At 36.3% G+C, this 21,192-nt stretch overlaps 1 protein-coding gene across 2 annotated transcripts in view; it reads left to right on the forward strand.

The window, feature by feature from the left end:
• SPICE1 (spindle and centriole associated protein 1) overlaps window positions 1–21,192 on the forward strand; it is a 58,778-nt gene that overhangs the window by 36,224 nt on the left and 1,362 nt on the right. For both annotated transcript variants that reach the window (XM_046003795.1, XM_046003797.1), the window contains exons 11-17: window positions 1,132–1,263; window positions 3,801–3,948; window positions 4,879–5,103; window positions 13,011–13,501; window positions 15,819–16,002; window positions 18,570–18,672; window positions 19,642–19,729. In XM_046003795.1, coding sequence (XP_045859751.1) covers window positions 1,132–1,263; window positions 3,801–3,948; window positions 4,879–5,103; window positions 13,011–13,501; window positions 15,819–16,002; window positions 18,570–18,672; window positions 19,642–19,729 — 1,371 coding nt within the window. The remainder of the gene's footprint in view (window positions 1–1,131; window positions 1,264–3,800; window positions 3,949–4,878; window positions 5,104–13,010; window positions 13,502–15,818; window positions 16,003–18,569; window positions 18,673–19,641; window positions 19,730–21,192) is intronic.

The following is a 21,192-nucleotide window of genomic DNA, read 5'->3' on the forward strand; positions in this document are numbered from 1 at the left end:
TATTAAATTCAGTAGAACTACTAAATGTGTCCTTGTTCTATTGCTTTTCTCTGTGTTCCTACCACTTTAGTTTGGAGAGTGGCATGCCTGTAAACTGTAGACACAGTGAAAATTCTTCACGTTATCTGTGTGACTACTTGGGCTTTGTCTGAAGTAGATCTTTTGTTGTTCTGGAACTAATTTATAAGAGAAGCAAGAATTATTTCTGTAATTAATTTTTGAATAACCAGTCTTCAGAATGCTGAGGAATTAGAGCTAGTTCTACATTTCATCTTTCAAAAAACTGATTTAAACCATTATCTTATGTTTTATACATTTAAATTTGTTAAATACAACAGAAAATGTTCAAGGACATTTTATTATTAAAATAGTTGGTTCATCACTCTAATTATGATGTTTCAATTTCTCTGGAGCTGTCTTCCTAAAATTACTTTTTAGTGAAATATTTATTGTACTGTCAGACTTAATGAAAGTCTTATCATTCTTCTATCCTTAAATTAGGGTTCCCCAGTAATGTACTTTTGGCTCTCTGAAAGCATTACAGGTTTAGTAGCTTCCACTTTTTAGCTAATCACTTGCTTTACAAAGTGAAAACCATTAAGCCTGTTGTCATTTATTTTTTATTTGAACAAACTTAGTTGTTGAATTGGTGATCATAATCACATGGCATGAAATTCAAAGAAACAGAAGGTCATAGATAAAAATTATCATTCCCACCCTTAATTTCCATTTAACTAGTTTGTTTCCCTGTAGCCAGCAGTCATTGCCAGATACACGTGTATCCTTCTAGAGATGCTCTGTGTATATTCAAGCAATATGTATATGTCCTTCCCTCCACTTTATTCGGCAAAAATTTGTACTTGTTTAAGCCTGTATACCATTCTGTTTATTATGTGTTATATAAAGAAGGGAAAAGGACACAGCATTTCATTTTAATGCAATATAAACCTTTTAATAAAAATATGTCATTCTCATTACTGTCACATATACTTTGTATTATTTTCTTTGACAGCTTTGAATAGAAACTCTTAGTCTTCAGTATTTGATGCTTTTGATGGGAATTTATTTTTGGATAAGAATTTTATCTTATTATTGATGGAAGTTGATTTTTTTTTTTTTTTTTTTTGATAGAGTGAGGTCCAACTGCGTAAAGAAGTAGAGACGAGGCAGCACCTGGAACAAATGTTAGGTGATCATCGAGAGCTCATTGATGCTCTTACAGCTGAAATTCTTCTCCTTAGAGAAGAAAATACTGCTACCCAGGTACTTAGATGAGATCCCAACTTTTCTGTGTTTAGTAGAATAAGGTACCTTTAAGAGTATGTAAGATTTTCTTTTAGTTGCCTTTGGTTTCGTTGTGTGGATGTGATTACTTATCACTTCTTTATTATCATCAACAGTAGCTTTTATGGAACATTTATTATATTGGAGGTACTATAGTAAAAACTTGAACTACAAATAAAATACAGAAAAATTCTGCTGTCTTTAAAAAAACATACTATTATTGGGGAAGACAGAATACATTTAAATGGTACATTTAAATGGTAACTACCAATATTATAGCAGTTTATCCAAAATGTGAAATAAATGTTGCGATAGCTACTTCTAATTTCAAAACGGCAGAGGATACAATTTAGGAAGCTTCCTGTAATCATATGCCATTTAAAGTTGTTTGCAGTATCTTCATATTTATTAGATAATTCATATTTATTAGATAAGTCCTTTTTGTCACTTGTCTAGCTAATTGCTCCTTTTTTTTTTTTTAAAGACACAGTATTTCTTCTAGAAACCCAATTATGCTGCCTCAATGGTGCATTAAGCATTCTTAATTTGTGCTCTTCTTGTTCTCTCTGGGTATTGCTCTCACTGCATTTACCAAATTGTGTTACACATACATGTATACCTGTCATCAAGACTGAGCTGCTTGAGGGATGCCTGGTTGGCTCAGTCAATTAAGCATCTGCCTTTGGCTCAGGTCATGATCTGGGGGTCTTGGGATCAAGTCCGGCATCAGCGTCCTTGCTCAGCAGGAAGCCTGCTTCTCCCTCTGCCTGTCGCTCCCCTTGCTTGTGCTTGCACTTTCTCTTTCTCTGACAAGTGAATAAATAAAATATTAAAAAAAAAAAAAGACTGAGATGTTTGAGCAGAGATGGTTTTATTCATCTCTGTTCTCCAGTGATGGTTGTTATTACTTTTATTTGTTAGCCAAAAGATACTGGAAGAGCCATAGTTAGTAGGCAAGTTGTGTTGTATCAATGGACATTAGATATAAGACACGCATTTTTTTTATTGATCTGTCCATTTCACATACCATTTAATTATCTTATAAAAGTGTACAATTCAGTGGTTTTTAGTATATTCATAGAGTTGTGCACCAGCACCGTTATCTAATTCCAGAATGTTTTCCTCACCCCAAAGAGAAACCCCAAGCTTGTTAGCAGTCACTCTTTGTTCTCTCCTCCTTACAGCTCCTGGCAATTACAAATCCACTTTGTGTTTCTAAAGATATGCCAAATGTGGGTATTTCATATAAATGGAATCATGCAATATGTAATCTTTTGTGTCTGATCTCTTTCGCTTAGCATAATGTTTTCAGGGTTTAACTAACACATGTTGTAGCATGTGTCAGTACTTTATTCCTTTTTATTGTCCACTAATATTCCATTATAAGGATAGACCTCATTTTGGTTATCCATTCATCAGTTGATGGACATTTTTAGTTGTTTCTACCTTTTCGTGTATTATGAATGAATAATGCTGCTATGAACATTCATGTACAAGTATTTGTGTGAACTTAGGTGATCAATTCTCTTGGGAAGATGAGCAGTTTTAAAATGTACTAATTGAAAAAAAAAATTAACTAAAATGTACTAGTTGGCTCAACAAATTGTATTGATTTGGGCCTGGCACTGTTCTTGGTGCCAGAGATACAGTCGTGAACACAGAAGCAATCTTTGGGTGAAGTTGTGAAAAGTGACCATATTATTAATCTATTTTGAAGGCAAACAGTAGGATTTTTCTGATGGGTTGGATTTGGGTATGGGGTAAAGGAAAGGATGTGAGAGGAGTTAAGGGTGATTCCAAAGTTAGGGGCTGAGCATTTAGAAGGATGCAGTTGCTGTTGATGAGTTGGGAATGTTCAAGGGGAGTTTGGTTTTGTACATGTTAAGTTTGAGAAGCCTATGTGAGTTCTAGGTGGAGATGCTGAATAGGTCATTAGAGATGATTGTGGAATTTGGGAAAAATTTGAGCTGGTATGAAATTGTTTAGTGTACTTTATTCAGTAGTCCCACTAACAATCCTGACCATCTGTGATTTTTATAAAATGTCTATACATTTTGGATACATATACATATATATGTGTGTGTGTATAATACCTCTTATCTCTGTGTATATATTTTTTCTTAACCTTATTTTATATACATTATGTAATTTCTTACTGGGCCATGTTTATCAGTGTAAGTGCCTTTGTAATATTCTGTTAAATTAGCTTGAGTCAGTTGATACCATTTATATAAAGAGGTTTTATAGATCAAAAGCACTGTAAAAAGGTTAATTCTTATTGTTGTATGGTAGTGTATTTATTAATTAATAATATTCTGTGATACATTTAACCATTCCTCTGTCATGGGATTTTTAAAACATTTATGATTACGTGTTCTTACAAGTGCATGACTTTAGTATTTGAACGAAAGTGTGAAGTTCTTAGAGGAGTTAAAGTGGTGATACGGTTCTACATGTCTAGGTGATGATCTGAGGTCTGATATTGCAATGATATTATTTCATTCTTTTTTCTCCAGGCAAGACTTCAGCAGTACATGGTTACAACAGATGAGCAACTTATATCGCTGACACATGCCATGAAGAACTGTCCTGTGATAAAAAGCAACAAAGAGTATCAGGCATCCGAAAGGGGATCCACGAACAGGAAAATGATAGACAATCTGGGTGAGTATGGTCTTATCATCCCATGTTGGTAATAAACACAGAATAAGCAAAACTGTAAACTTATATGTTATTGGTCATGTATACATAGATAGCATTGTCATGATGACAGTTGCCATCACTATTTCCAGCTAATATTTGTTGGGTACTTGCACTATGCCAGGCACTTTTTAAGTGTTTTACATGTATTATCTCATTTAGTCCTTGTGATAATCTTTCATGGCTATTTTTTTTTTTTAAGTCATTGTGATAATCTAATGAGGTAAGTATTATTGTTACCCCTACTTTCAGGATGAGAAAACCAAGGCTTTGAGAAGGTTGGTAGCTTAGCAAGATCACACAACTAGAAAGTAGCAGAATTTGCTTCCTAGACCACTGGGGCTTTAGTACCAACACTTTTCATCACTGCACCAAGTTCGGGAGGAGAGGAGATGGTCTTGGAAAGAAAAACAAATACTGAGTTTTAGAAATTTGTAACTTTTTTTCATTTGTGGTGATATTTGGAAAGCCTTTCTTCACTTCCTGTGCCATCCTATGTCAGAGTCTGAATAGGACAGGTAGGCTTTTTCATGTTTTTTGCTTCTAAGTAACACTTTGATGAGTGTCTATGTGTGGTAAGTATTTTATGTATTTAGGAGCGTTTTCTCAGGAGGGATTCTGAGAAGTGGCTGACTAAAATTTAACTTACATGAGATAAACTCAATGGCTGAGGCAGGTCTCAAGGACTAAGTGCTTTTCTCAGAAGCAGCCCCTTCTTCCCGGTGCTGGCCTCTTGGGAGCCTTGCCTGTGAGTTACAGCTAAAGGACAATATGGCCTAGAAAGTGAAGACTCTAGAGTTCATGGGATTTTGCTTTCTGTGGAAATGCATGGAAGTATAAATACCTGCAGTGTATCCGTAGTTACAAGTGCTGACAGCCTCTCGTCTTCTTCAGAGGGCCCTGTTGTAAATGCTAATGTCTCCATGCCATTGGCATTCAGAGGGGAGGAAGAGGCTGAATTCACACAGGAAGACTTGCCTGTTAAACTGTCTCAGGTGCCAACTCCCCTGGATAGTGTGAATCTGACTAACAGTCTTCCTGCACATATATTTGAGCCGGCTGTGTTGTTGACACCACCCAGGCAGAAGAGCAACTCAGGATTCTCTCCCTTGCAGGACGGTAAGCAGGCTTCTTCTAAAGCTGCCTGATGGTTGTTTTTTTTATGCTTTATATATGTAACATACTGCGTCCGTTGTTACCCAGTAAAGGGAATTCTGAAAGATATTGATTGCCACACATAACCTTTAAGCTAAAGGAGGATTTTTCAGGGTTGTGTATATCATGTGTGTTACAACTGTGGTGAAATGTCATGTTAAATTTCATTATGTATCTGTTCTATTAGACATTGTAAATATTATATCAGATCAAAGGATTAGAGTCCTCAACATTAAAATGTAGAGTAAGGGAAATCCTCCTTTCCCTATGGGTCAGGAGCATAGGAATGGGTAAGAAACAAGAGATTATACTCCAAGAGAGAGTAATGAAAGTTTAGCCAAGGAAAGGTAAGAACTATGACTATAAGGATTTTGTAAGTCAGATTTGGTTATTAACCTCTTTCTCATTGAAATTTCTTCAGCTTAGTCAGTTGAGGTAATTTTATAATGAAAGTTGATCAACAATTAAAAATAGCTTTCCATTGTATATATATATATATATATATACCTCATCTTCTTTATCCATTCATCTGTTGATGGACATCTAGGTTCTTTCCAAAGTTTGGCTATTGTAGACATTGCTGCTATAAACATTCGGGTGCACGTGCCCCTTTGGATCACTACGTTTGTATCGTTAGGGTAAATACCCAGTAGTGCAATTGCTGGGTCATAGGTAGTTCTATTTTCAACATTTTGAGGAACCTCCATGCTGTTTTCCAGAGTGGTTGCACCAGCTTGCATTCCCACGAACAGTGTAGGAGGGTTCCCCTTTCTCCGCATCCTGGCCAGCATCTGTCATTTCCTGACTTGTTAAGGAGGGGGGGTTGGGAGGGGGGATTGGGGTTATGGACACTGAGGAAGGTATGTGCGATGGTGAGTGCTGTGAAGTGTGTAAACCTGGCAATTCACAGACCTGTACCCCTGGGGATAAAAATACATTACATGTTTATAAAAAATAAAAAATAAAAATAGCTTTCAGGTCACTTTTTGCAGGACATATATAGAGTTTAGAATAAAATTTTAAAAATTATTGTTTATCCTTAGCTCAGAGATTTTTTGTTTTGTTTTGTTTTTTTTTTTTTGTTTATTTACAGCATAACAGTGTTCATTGTTTTGGCATCACACCCAGTGCTCCATGCAGTACGTGCCCTCCCTATTACCCACCACCTTGTTCCTCAACCTCCGCCCCCCCACTCCATAGTCTCTCATGGTTCATCTCCCTTTCCAGTTTCCCTCAACTCCCTCTCCTCTCCATCTCCCCATGTCCTCCATGTTATTTGTTATGCTCCACAAATAAGTGAGACCATATGATACTTGACTCTCTCTGATTGACTTATTTCGCTCAGCATAATTTCTTCCAGTCCCGTCCATGTTGCTACAAAAGTTGGGTATTCATCCTTTCTGATGGAGGCATAATACTCCATTGTGTATATGTACCACATCTTCCTTATCCATTCATCCGTTGAAGGGCATCTTGGTTCTTTCCACAGTTTGGCGACCGTAGCCATTGCTGCAATAAACATTGGGGTACAGATGGCCCTTCTTTTCACTACATCTATATCTTTGGGGTAAATACCCAGCAGTGCAATTGCAGGGTCATAGGGAAGCTCTATTCTTAATTTCTTCAGGAATCTCCACACTGTTCTCCAAAGTGGCTGCACTAACTTGCATTCGCACCAACAGTGTAAGAGGGTTCCCCTTTCTCCACATCCTCTCCAACACACGTTGTTTCCTGTCTTGCTAATTTTAGCTCAGAGATTCTTAACTTGGGGGCTCATGGATGGTCTTCAGAAGTACCATGGAGTGTTTCATTGTTTGGAAAATTATGTTTATTTGTCCATCTTTGCATTTTTTCTGGAGCTATAGAACCTTTTTTTTTTTTTTAAATAATTCTTCTGTCAAAAAACTACCTTAGATTCTCCTCCAGTGTTTTTAGAAAAATGTTATTCAGCCCTGATTTGCATACATTTTTTATTTCTTTGAGTGTTTACGTTCTTACACAGGGGAACAGAATAATAACTTTTATTGTCATTGGAACTTAGAAATTTGGTCAGATTTTTTGTACCTTCTTTTCAATAAAGGACCTGAAGAGGCCATAAGAGTTAAAGAAAATGACAAGTTCTTGCCATGATAAGATTTGTTTTGGCATTTATTATGTGACTGTAAAGTCTGTCAAGTCTTTCTGGTATAGGGAGACAGTGCTAGGCTGAGGGTCAGAAGTGCTAGAATCTTGGCCCATCCAGTGACTAGGTGGGAGACATGGAGCTAAGACGCTTACCGTCTCTACATTCATTTTTCTGGCTTCAAAATGAGAGATTTTTCTTTTATCTTTAATGTTCCTCTGGCTCTACAGTTCTGTGAAATGGTATCTCCTCTTTAGAGGCTAGAGAGAATTGTTAACTCTGATTAGGAGATATGATTTCAGTTCTGATTTCTGTTCAGGTTATATGTTCATTCTCAAAGTAAGCTTTCAAATGTTTATGTGGTATTAATATGCTCATCTAGTGATCTCTTGAGATAGTATAAAGTATTTCCCACTGGTGTTAGGAAGATAGCTTGAAGTTCTTCTTCTTCTTCTTTTTTTTAAATAAAGGACTTTATTTTATTTATTTATTTGACAGACAGAGATGACAAGTAGGCAGAGAGGCAGGCAGAGAGAGAGGAGGAAGCAGGCTCCCTGCTGAGCAGAGAGCCCGATGCGGGGCTCGATCCCAGGACCCTGGGATCATGATCTGAGCTGAAGGCAGAGGCTTTAACCCACTGAGCCACCCAGGCGCCCCTTCTTTTTTTTTTTAAAAGTAGGCTCCACCCCCAGTGTGGAGTCCAACATGGGCTTGAACTCACAACCCTGAGATCAAGACCTGAGCTGAGATCGAGTTGAATGCTTAAGGAACTCAGCCACCCAGGCACCCCAAATTCTTTTAAAGAAACAATTACCATAAGTATTTTTACTCTGATTACAAATATACTAAATGTCCACTAAAGCAAATTATTTGGGGGCTGTTATAGACACCTCTTTATTGGCAGGTTTGCCTTGAAAATAATGCCACTCATTTCTTTTACAGTGTGCAGATGGAATAACCTTTGAACATGTATTCTTAGTTGCTGAAGTTTTGTCATCATATTTTTCGGCATTTTATTTAAAATGCCCACATATAAAAATTGTTCAGATAAAGGTGGGAGGTACGTAGAGCCCTTTATCAGCCTTTGGTTATACTCTGAAATAGCTCTGTCCAGTAGAACTTTCTGTGATGATGAAAATGTTCTGTGTCTGCTCCATTCATATTGGTAGCTGCTAGCATCAGGGGGCACTTGAAATGTGGCTGATATGACTGAAGAACTGAATTATTAATTTTATTTAACTTTAATTAATTTGAATTTGAATTTGAATAACTGCCTATGTCCGAAGACTCTTGTAATGGATAGCATTGCCCTAGAATTTCCCATCACAGAGCAGTTCCGTTAGCTACTGATTGACTTCTACTTTCTTTTACAGCCACACTTTTTGAAAGAGTAGTATATATATGCTATTTTCATTTTCTTATCTCCCATTCATTCTTCATTTTCAAGTGTCAATTCTAATTTATATTTTGATGTGGTTAAAAAAGGCACATACAAAGGTCTTTTCCTCTTTCATCTTTAGGCCTGCCCTAAGAGGGAAGCATTTTTTCCCAATTTGATTTCTGCTTATCTTGTGGTAGTCTCCATAATTAATATAAGATATTTTTATATATTTTCTCTTAAATTTTAACTTTACACAATAATTATAGACTGTCTTTTATTAAAGAAGAGGGTTTAATTAACATTAACTCCTACTTTCCTTCTCTATCTAATTTGGATGATTATATTTTAATTTTTAATTCTTCTATTGCTTAACTTTTGTGACTTCACATACTTTCTATCTCTTCTTTGTTAACTCTATGCAGTATCTCTTGACTTTCCACTAGGAAAGACAGGGATACTAGCTCTGCTTCCCTTCTGGCTCTCCTGTGCTTCCACTTCACACCTTCACTCAGTCTATATTTCCTTTTACTGTGTTGAGTTTGGTGACATTTACTTTGTTCCATTACTACAATTATGTGTTCTGTGTCCTGTGTCTTGTCTATAGATGGTTACTGAAAGTCGAAAACAAGTGACTGTTTTTTTGTTTCTCGATCTATTGTTACTATCAGTCTTTGTACCACAGGAAGGAAAAAGTTCTTAGTATGAAGATAGAAGTGAATTTATTTCACTTAATCAGTTGTTCAGAATATTTAAGTTTGCTCTATATTTATACTGACTTTCTTCCTTAGTTTTTGTTTTGCCTGGAGTTTGGAATTGCTTTTACCCTCTTGTTTACACAAGAATATTGTGCTTTACCCTCTTGTATACACATGAATAATAGCTTCTGGTCCCTTAGTTATAATGTGTGTGGTGTGGAATCCACTTTCATTCCAGAGATAATTCCCAGAGCTCTTCCACCCTGCTCCAGTCTGCACTGATTGCTCACTGGGGCCTGCCACACACCTCTTATCCTGGGACTTGCTAATGTCACACTCCTGGGTTTATATCTACTATTTCCTGGATTCCATTTATTCCTCTTTGGTTTTCTCCCTCAGGTTTCTGAAAGAAATCATTAGAATGGGTGTATAGAAGGTAAATCCTAAGTTCTTAAAAATCTGAGAACATTTTTACTTTTTCTGTTACACTTGGTTGATAATTTGCCTAGATAATAGAATTCTAGGTCCATAATCCTTTACCCTGAGAAATTTGAGGCATTGTTCTATTGATTTTTAGTATCTGGTGTTGCAGTTCAGATGTATGATGTAATATCTAACTTTTATTTCTTTGTATTTGACCTACTTTTTCTTTGTGGAAGCTTTAGAATTCCTTTATTTTTATTCTGACCTTGCATAAGGTGTGTCTAAATATGTGGGGTTTTTTTTCTTTTTTGTTTTTTCCTCTCTCATTGTATTATGAGGCACCAGTGGGACCTTTTGGACATGAAGACACATGACTTTCTGCAGTTTTAAAAAATAGTATGTTGACCTTCTGGACCATTTTCTTATGTATTTAGCCTTATAGCTTCCTTCTTATATTCTGAAAGATTTTTTTTCACTTTATATTCAATATTATTTATTCAAATTCAATATTATTTATTCAAAATTTATTTTTTGAAATACAATATTCTATTTGTAATATGTTTGTAATATATTTGAAATACAATATTATATTGAATACAATATTGGATACAATATTATTTATTCAAATTCAATATTATTTATTCCGAATTTATTTTTTGAAATACAATATTCTATTTGTAATATATTATATTTGTAATATATTTGAAATACAATATTATATTGGATACAATATTATTTATTCAAAATAAAAAATATTTTTTAAAAATTTCACCAAGTTATATTTTTAATTTCTAAGCAATGGCCCTTTCTTAGTGTTTGATTGTCCTTTTTTCTTTGATGCTTATTACAAATGCATTATCTTGGGGCACCTGGGTGGCTCAGTTGGTTAAACGGCTTCCTTCAGCTCAGGTCATGGCTTCAGGGCCCTGGGATCGATTCTGGAACCAGGCTCCTTGCCCAGCAGGGAGTCTACTTCTCTCTCTCTCAAATAAATAAATAAAAATTAAAAACAACAACAACAACAAACACAGCACAACAAAACAAAACAAATGCATTATCTTCCAGAAACACTCTTCTGAGTATACCCTTTAGAATTTTATTACATTCTCTTTTGTATCTGAATTTTCCCTTCTCTTCTTCTGTCTTTTGTTCTGTTTTCCTCTCCTGGTTTTTCTATTTTGTGCTGTTGATTTTCCTTATATGTCTGGTGATCCTTCATTGCATATCATAGTTAAGAATAAAGGACTGGACTGAATGTTATAGGTAGTTGGCATAGGTTTTCTCTTCTGGGATATAGGTTGGTCTAGATCTTTTTTCCCAATAGACTTTCCCTTCAGCAGTTGCTTTGATATATGGACATGCTTCATTAACTGCAGGCTTGCTTTTAGGGTATGCAAGTAGAATCCAGCTGTTTCACCAGGGCTACCACAATTGCCCTCCTCAATGCTATTTTTTCACTTTTGAGGATGACTGGGGCAAGTAGTGAGCATAGCTTGACCAACATAACTATAAAGTAGAAGAACTTTCAAGTTATTCTCCATTTTCAGCCTACTTCTCACTTTCTCCCTCTGCACAGTCAGCCTTGAGCTAGTGGCCTTTTTCAGGTTCTCCCAGAAAGACTGGCTTTTACCTATCGCTTCCTTATAACATATACATGTTCTAAACTGTGGCTTCTGCTCAATTCATTCTTTCATACACTTCCCATCCACTTTCAGTCTTTCAGAAATGTGTCAAAATAATCTCATTTGCTAATGACTCTCTTCCTAGATCATAATCTTCACTGACATGGGTTTATTAATTTTTTTATTTCCTTGTTGTCAGTGAAAGAAGGTGAGTCCGTAGTCTTGAACTAGGAGCATCTGTCTCCCCAGTTCTCTCTCTGTTAGGTCATTTCCTCTAAACTACTCCTGCTATGGGCTTCAGTGGCCTCCAGGTTAGTAACTCCAGTGTACTTTTCTTCTTTGTGTTTCTAGGTCTTACAGTAGTATTGGATGTGGTTAACCACTCCCTTTTGGTTTCCTTCATACCACGTTCTTGTAATATTTCTCTAACCATTCTGGCTGCCCCATTTCAGTCTGCTTTGCTAGCTTCTCCTCTTTATGCAGCTTTGCATGTTGATTTCCTCATGTGTCGGTATTGGTTTCTTTTCTCGTTCAGTTGTTTTTCTCTAAATAATCTCAACCATTCTCATTGCTTCCGATACTGTCTATATGCCAGTGACTTCCAGTTTTTTATCTTCACCTAGATGAGTCTTAAGTTTCTGACCCATGAGCCCATTTGCCTGGGGGAATATTTGGATAAATCATCAGGCACTTAAACTTATCCTGTTCAAAGTGGAATTCTTGATATCTTCCCTTCCCCCAAATCTGTTCTTATTTTCTCCATTTCTGTAAACCGTATCACTGCCCACTCAGTTGCACATGCCATCTTGATCTGTGTGTTTTCCTTACTCCCCACTTCCAGTTCATCACTCTTAGTTCTATTGCCAAAATATTTCTCAAGTGTACCCACTTCTCTCCATCTCTATAGCCAACATACCCTCGTTGGAGCTATCATCATCTTTCTCCTAGACTACCACAATGGTTTACTGGTCTCCCTACTTCCATTCATGGATCTTCCAATTAACACAGCATTTAAAAATTTAAATTGAGTCATTGTCAAACCTTCTCCATATTTCATTGATTTTGGATTAAATTACAAAATTCCAAACATGGCTTGAGTGAGAAATATTTCTGTACACCTCTCCAATCTCATATTTTTCCCGTTCTTCCTTGTTACTGTATTATACTGAATTGGCCTCATTTCTTTGCTCTTTCCTATTTTTGGGCATTCACATATGTTGTTCTCTCTGCCTGTACTGTTCTTTGCTCTGCTTTCTGCCACATATGTAATCATTTTTAAACTTTACTTCTTCGGGGACGCCTTTCCTATCTTCAGTTTACAGTAGGTATTTATACTCCCTACACCCCCAGTAATCCCAGACATGAGTTAATACATGTATTAAATTGTGAACTTGGCAGACTTTTTTTTACAAGGATACTGATAAAGCCTTAAGGAATATAAAAGTCTCTGTATATGATTTTTGAGGTGGCATTGCTGGTACATTCCCTGCTAAAATAATTTAGGCATTCAGAAACCAGACCCTTCTCTTGAAATACATTTCTAACTACCATGATGAGTAATGAGATGATTGTAGAGCCAGTCTGTGGCTAAATGATGCATGTTTATTCTGTTTTAATTTTATCTACAGCATTGAGGAGGACTGTTCAAACTCGTCCCGCTCCACGAATTCCTCCAACTGTGGAAATAATTGAGAAGGAACAAAACTGGGAAAAGATGGCCTTCCCTACTGACACAGACAATCAGAATTCAAGTGAAGAGAGTCGTCTCTTCACTCAGAGGTGGAGGGTGTCTCACATGGGGGAAGATCTGGAGAACAAAGCCCAGGCTCCTTTTGTTAACCTCTCACAGCCCTTCTGTAGTTCCCATTTAAACACTCAGCAGGCCAGAATCCCCGAGTTCTCAGAAGAGACCCCGGTACTGGGAGACGGGCAGCAGCTTAGAACAAATGAAGCATTAATACAAAGAAAAGACATCATGGCACGAATTGCTGAGTTAACCCTGCAGAATTCAGCTATCAAGGCACATCTGAATAATATTATTGGGCCAGGAGGAGAGCAAGGGGATGGATTTCGGGAATTAAACAAACAAGAGACAAGTCATGTGAGCAACATGACTGCAGTGAGTACCAGTTAAGGGTTGACTAAGGACATTCAGGAATTTAAGTACTTTGCTGGAACAAAGGTTCCTGGATATCTTCGAGGCTGCTACTAGAAGGCTTATGCTTTGTCATGTCATCACACAAAAAAGAAAAGTTATTTATCAGTTTATTTAACACATACAGTAAAAGAGGACAACATAAAATAGAAAATGATGAAAATGAATGAGGAAAATAAGACAAAGGTAAAATGTTTTAAAAAGATGAAATTAAGCTGCAAATGAAGTTATAAAATGCAAAATTAGTATGAGTTTGAAAGCCTGCTATACAGCTACATTTTAGTTGAAAGCAGTTTTACTCTTATAGGGCTCATACAAGAGAATTATGTGTAGCTGGGCCTCAATTCATGAGGAGTTAAATTTTTAGGACACACAATGCATTTTCCTGTAGAAATGATGTTTTAAAGGATTATTAAAGTCAGACCTTAATGTATGTATCAATCATCTGGAGATCTTGCTAAAATGCAGTTTCTTTTTTTTTTTTTTAAGATTTTTATTTATTTATTTGACAGACAGAGTGATCACAAGTAGGCAGAGAGGCAGGCAGAGAGAGAGGAGGAAGCAGGCTCCCTGCAGAGCAGAGAGCCCGATGCGGGGCTTGATCCCAGAACCCTGAGATCATGACCTGAGCCGAAGGCAGCGGCTTAATCCACTGAGCCACCCAGGCGCTCCCTAAAATGCAGTTTCTGATTGAGCAGTTCTGAGATAGTACTTGTGCATTTTTGACAAGTTCTCAGATGGTACCGGACTGAGGATTATGCTTTGAATAGCAAAAGTCTGCCTATTATAGTGAAGGAATTTTGTAGGCTAACCAGGTAACTTAAATCTTCATTTTCTTGTTTGTGGGGAGAAAAGGGATTCTAAATTCCAGCTAGTGACTGTTTATAACATGTTCTTATGCTGGCCCCAGTGATGGGAGACACGTACTTTTACCACTTTGTGAGCCACAGTGGCTCCTGTCAGGGTTCTGATAGCAGACAGAACAGTCTTTTAACAGTGGGAAGGAGCTGGGCAGCTTTATGGATTAAAGATTCCAGAGGTGATTGTTTCTATAAAGGCCTTTACCACTGATAGATTGAGGTTTCCATGAGGAAGTTTAGGAAGGAATGGGGGTGGGGGATAAGGGCCACCTCTGTTAGCACAGACTCACGGGAAATAAGGGCAATATGAGTGTAAAGTCACAGAGTAATAGTCAGAGGAGACTGGCAATCTTTTACCAGGAAGAAGTATTAGGAGTGGGCAGCTGCCATCTGTATAGATGTGTATAGGTACAGATTGCCTTAATTTTGAGTCATTGGAGGTATTTCTGCATTTGCAGAATTTTGACAATTATTTGAAGCAGGTAACCAGCTCTTGGTTTTAAAAAGGCAACAGAGTTGAAAATTGAGCTTGCCTGCTTTCTAATTAGTATACAGATCAGGCTAGCGAGGATAATCTGTTATTGTCTTCACCACTCTCTTTGTCATAATCCGAATTTCAGAGTGATCTTTAATTTAAAATGTTTTGTTTATCTCTCTTTTTTTAAATGAATGAGCATAAGTTACAAGTTAGTGATTTCTATTAGGAATTTTTTTTTTCTCAAAGAGACATATTTAACTAAATGAAATAATCAAGAACGACACATATATTCATCTCAGGAATTTTCATATTAAATTTACATTATATTCCTTGGGTGGCTTTTTTACTCTATCTTTCATATTCTTTTCTAGTCACCACATTTCTCAAATTAGATATCTGAGGCCAAACATGGCTTGGGGTGGCTGACCCCTGGTCAAGAAGAGTGATAAGATTCCTAGAAATCTTTGCCAAATAACTCACGGTACATGTATGACGATTAGGATGATAGAAGCATCTCTTGAGGATAACAGATCCTCTTTTCTAAACTGAGATTCATACCACAGATCTATCATTAATAGACCTGTTACTTAGAAGTCAGGTCACTAGCAGTACTCTCTTTGCTCATGGGATCTTTTGTGTACCTCAACAAACACGAAGAGATGCAGGGAAGCTTTGTCCCACAGACATTCTCTATGGACAGTGGGACTAGAGGGATTATGTGGTGCCAGTATCAGAAGGATTGGTATCCTTTTTCTTTAGCCCAATTTTTCAATTAAATGACTTTAATCTTAGCCTACTATTTGCGTTTACATATAGTAAGGGCTGTGAATACTAACTAGCTGGCTCTTAGCGGAAGAGCTCAAAAACTTTTAACTTTTACAAAAAGTTAAAATTGTTTGGATTGTTTTTAATGTGGAATTTATGCCTTTTTTTTTTTTTTAAGACCTTTCCAGCAACACAGCCTCTAACATCAAGTAGCATGGAGGAGCGGATTGCAGAATTGAATCGGCAGAGTATGGAGGCTCGTGGAAAACTCTTGCAGTTACTAGAGCAGCAGAAACTTATTGGTCTGAATCTTTCCTCTCCACCAGTATCACCCATTCCATCACCTCTCAGAGCATGGACTGGTTCGTCACAAATTCATGATTTAAAAGCCAGACACAGAGTTTTTACTTTCTTGATTTTGCAAGTATATATTGAGCTGAAAGAAATCTCAAAGCATATATTTCAATGTCTTCAATTTCACATTGAAAGAAACAGACCTAAGTCTCAGAATAAGCAACAGAAATAAGACTAGAAGGCCACTCTCCTGATAGAAAGCTGTACCATGGTGCCTGCAGTTAATCTTTTGTGCCTAAGTTCTTAAGTTGCCTGATGTGTAAATGGGATTCATTATAGTGTATGATTCACTTAGGACCTATGCAGTGGCTAAGTATAAAACATTAGTATCAAAATGATAATTTAGAATTTCATCAGCAACAAATTACAAGTTATTTTATTAAAACCAATTAAAACATTTTTATTTGTAAATTAAACTTCCCATTCTGTTATTTTATTTAGGAGTGTGATAAACCAGAGGGGCTTCTGAATAATAGGCTAGTGACTGAAAAAAATTAGTTGTCATAATATTTACAAACAAAAGAGTATGGATGAAATGAAGTAGATCTTAAGTTCTTTGGCAAAAATTGAATTACTAAGACCCTCAAGGGATAGAGCTGTATGAAGGCTAAAGAGACTAATTTTGGCCCCATATAAAAGAAGGTTCTAATTGTGAGGGATAGAAAATAATTATATCCTAAGTAATATGTTCTCTGAGGTATTCAAGAATTGGTGTTTTAGAGGGATTCGTCTGTCCTGAGGCTGGTTGAAGTAGGCTATCTTTAAGGTATCTGCCAATAAGACTTTAAATTTTTTTTTTATTCCAGTATAGTTAACATACAGTGTTATATTAGTTTCAGGTGTACGATAGATTCAATGATCCAACAGTTCTGTACATTACTCAGTGATTACTTAGTGTGCTCTTAATCACCTTCACATGTTTCACCCATCCTCCCACCCACCTCCCTTATAAGACTTTTTCTCTCAGTTACAAATCATTTCTTTTTTGAAACTCCAGACCTAGAAAGCAGACTCTTGAAAATTACTGGAAAATGTCAGATAATGCATTTCCCCAGGGTCTTTTCTCTGCTTATTCTAGCTTCTTCATAGTTGTTCTTCATAGTCAAAAAGTGTAGAGGCAACTTCTGATTAAATCACTCGATATGTTTGAACATCTACTACCTGCCACCCTGCTCTGGGCCCTTGGAAAACTGCTTCAAACAGGACAAATCGCTGTCCAGCATTATGAGATAATGTCTTTAGCGCTAAGTGCAATGAAGAAGAATAAGCCAAATTACTCTTAAGAATAATTTTGTAATTACATTAGCCAGCTTCTATTTCAGTTGTTCTTTAAGTTTAAAAGTACTTTGTTTCTATTATCTTAATTAGTTCTCAACACACCCTGAGAGTAGACAGGGCTGGTTTTAATAGCTTTTTGATATATAAGTAAACTGAGGGAAAAGAAGTGATTTGTCTCAAGTTCTAAAACAAATTGGTAAATTTGCAAACTGCATTCTTTTTTTTTTAAGATTTTATTTATTTATTTATTTGACAGAGAGATTTTATTTATTTATTTGACAGAGAGAGAGATTACAAGTAGGCAGAGAGGTAGGCAGAGAGAGAGGGAAGCAGGCTCCCCACTGAGCAGAGAGCACGATTCGGGGCTTGATCCCAGGATCCTGAGATCATGACCTGAGCCAAAGACAGAGGCTTAACCCACTGAGCCACCCAGGCGCCCCTAAATGGAGTTCTTTTCATTCCAGTGGTTATAGCTCCAAAATACTCTCTTTTGATGACTTCTCCAAGATATTCCTTTTTAAAAGTAAAATTCTTGGTTTCATGGGTACCTTTGTGCACTGTGATGATAAAGATATAAATAATCATATGCCATGCAAAACCTCTTTTGTTTTCTAGGGTAGTGGAGGAATATGTTGTACAATTAAATATGATTTCATTACCCAATAAAGCTCTTAAGTACTGATTCCTAGGAGCCTCTGTGAAACTGCCCAGGATAGACATAAAGTCTTTCATTAGTAGATAGTAAATATTTGTTAAGTGATAATCTACTTGTGAAATATTGAAAATGAATACAATTATACTTGCCATTGGCTATATGAGCTCTTCAGCCAACTTTCCCCTCCTAAGCTAATGCCTTCAGGAATCTAATAATGTAATAGATTTAGAGGATTTAAAGTTTTATTGAATGACTTCAGAAATTTTCCTTTTTCTTTTTAATTTTTTTGAAAATTTTAGATAAGTTCTTTGTGACAAAAATCTTAAGATTTTTAGGGCTAGCTCTTAATTTCTGTTTTTCACTTCCAGATCTGACATGATACCACTTGTCTGAAGATTCTGGCTTTCTATGAACTGGCATGCTACTGAATTGACACTAGTAACTAAAGTTTCTTGTCTCACAGTTCATTTTGAGAAACAAACAAACAAAAAATCCTTCAAGGGTGTCTGTGGGCCATAATGAAAATGTAGAAAGAACCTCCAAATTTGTAATGTGAAATTTGCAGTAAGATAGAAATCAAGTTAAATTTTTATTTTATTTTAATGAAAGATAATGAAACTAATATTTATTTTTATATTTTAGAAGGAGAAAAGAGGACAATTGAAGTATCTATTCCAGGAGCTGAAGCCCCAGAAAGCTCAAAATGCAATACTGTCTCTCCTACCAATGGGATAAATACCAGAAGGTAGGGTTACAATGTGAACAGTTACTTTAAAAAATAAAAAATGTGGTGTTTCATTCTGTTTGTGAAAAAAGAAAGTGCATAGTATCTAACTTAGGTTCAGACGGACTCACTCGTGTAGAGAAAATAAAGCAATTGGAGAGAAGAATTTCTGGGGAAAAAGAAGAGGAGTGAGGAATAGGCCTTAAGTAGAACAGTGTGGGTTGGCTGTTGAGAACAAAAATAGGATAATAGCATGTATATAGAGCACTTTATAGGTTATAAAATTAGGAGATAACCTATGACAGACAGGGTGGGTAAAGTGACCAGTAGCATTTTTCTCCTTTATAATAAACTGAAGCTCATTGAGCTACTTGAGTGGTTTGCTTAGATGGGTCACATGGTTGGTAAAAGGTGGCACTGAGGGTGGACCTGGCTCTTCTGTCTCCACTCTCTGTGCGTACCGCGACACTGAGCTGCTGTTCCAGGGCTCCTTACTCTTCCAGCCTTACCCCTGCCCTTGCACATGCATCTTTCCCCTTTAATACTCAAAATGTTACAGCATGATACTTGATGGTGGAAATTGTCATTATATACTCATCAAAACCCATAGAATATGTAACAAAAGGGTGAGCCCTGATGAAAGCTATGGATTTAATAATGTATCAATATTATCTCATCAGTTGTGATAAATGTAGTAACCGATGCAAAGTGTTAATAATAGGGGAAACTGGGGAGATGAGAGCCATATTGGAGCTCTCTGTACTTTACATTTGGTCCTTTTGTAAACCTAAAACTGCCCTAAAAATGGAAGTCTATTAATTAAAAGCAAACAAACAAACAACTTAGGGTGGTAAAAATATGTTACAAATAATTACCTCATTTAGACTTAACTCAGCCATTGCCAGTACTGAGATTTGTCAGTCTTATATAATTTTTGAAGGTTAATGATGATAGATCACACTCTCACTCTCTTTTATTTCTCATAAATAGATCTTCAGGGGCTACTAGTAATTCTTGTTCTCCATTAAATGCCACCACAGGAAGTGGGCGATTCACACCTGTTAATCCAAGAACAAAGGTATGTGATAAAATGTAATTGTGAAATTTGTGTAGGGGTCAGGGAAGGTGGCTGATTTAGTGATTTTCATTCTTAGTCTTGTTATATAACTTAAAGTTATATCTAAGTTATATATGTATATAAGTTAAATATAACTTATATATATAAATATAACATATATAACTTTGTATATATATAAGTTATATATGTATATAAGTTAAATATAACTTTGTATATAACTTATAATAAAATGGCTCTGGGTGATTAAGGTCTGGCTTTCAGAAAAATTTAGCCCTTCCTTTGATTTCTTTTTGGGTAGGAAGTTACTGTTGTCCATGGCTTTTTCCATCAAGTGGAATGTATAGCTTTAAAAAGTAGGTGTGGGGGCATCTATTTACATTTGTTTATGCAGCTAAGAGTGGATGTATATATTATAAAATTCTTAGATAGGCTTTAAATGTGAAAATGTCATCAATAATTGTAATGTACATCAAATAATGATCATAGAGCTTGTGTCTAAATGCAGTAACATTGATTTATTGGTATATTTAGTGTTTGAAACATAAGTGACATAAAATTCTCAGAAGAAAAGAATTCTTAATTCACCTTCACTAGAAAAAAACCATTAAGCCATATAGTTTCTTTTGTGTTCTCAGGGTAGCTAAGGAATAAGGTAAAATTCAATAGGATTTCAACATAGACTGGAAATCACTGGTTTCAGGCAAAACATTCCAGTAATGCGACAGGACACACAGCGTGCCTTGAAGTCCCTTGGTGCTTGCTTTGCCTGTGTGGGATTGGGATATTCTGGGCCCTGGGGCCACTTTTCTTGTCACTTTACCCTAGTGTGCTGTATTTGAGGGTGCCACTGGTTAAAGAAGTTGCAGTTAATCAGTGTCATACATATTCTTCATGTGTTCATTTGCTATAGATTGGATTAAGTAGTGAGTGCTTCAGTAAATATTGAGTATTTATAGCCCAGATTGTTATTCTCAAATATCCCAGTTGTCTAGCACTGCAAGATTTGTTCTTTGCTGTTTCTTATGTTCTAGAAAAGTTTAAATAAAGATTTACTTATTTATTTAAGAGAGAGAGAGCACATGTCTGTGCGCACACATAAGAGAGGTGGAGGCAAAGGGAGAGGAGAGGGAACCTCAGGCAGATTCCCTGCTGAGTGTGGAGCCCAGCATGGGGCTCCATCCCACAACCCTGAGATCATGACCCGAGCCGAAGTCAAGACTCGGACACTTAACCAACTGAGCCATCCAGGCGCCCCTAAAAAAGTTTTAAAGTAGACTGTTTTATATAATTTGCCCTTAGTCTCTGGAATTTAGTAACAAATTTAATTTACTAAGATCAAATAACTTTGCTATTTTAAAAATTTGTACCTATAGTTTGTATAAAATACTGGATTCATCTTTTATTTAAAATTTAGGTTTCCTCAATCAATCGGGATCTGTTGACCAGGGGAATCAGTTATTTGG

The sequence above is a fragment of the Meles meles genome, chromosome 4, assembly GCF_922984935.1.
Source record: "Meles meles chromosome 4, mMelMel3.1 paternal haplotype, whole genome shotgun sequence".
NCBI lineage: Eukaryota > Metazoa > Chordata > Mammalia > Carnivora > Mustelidae > Meles > Meles meles.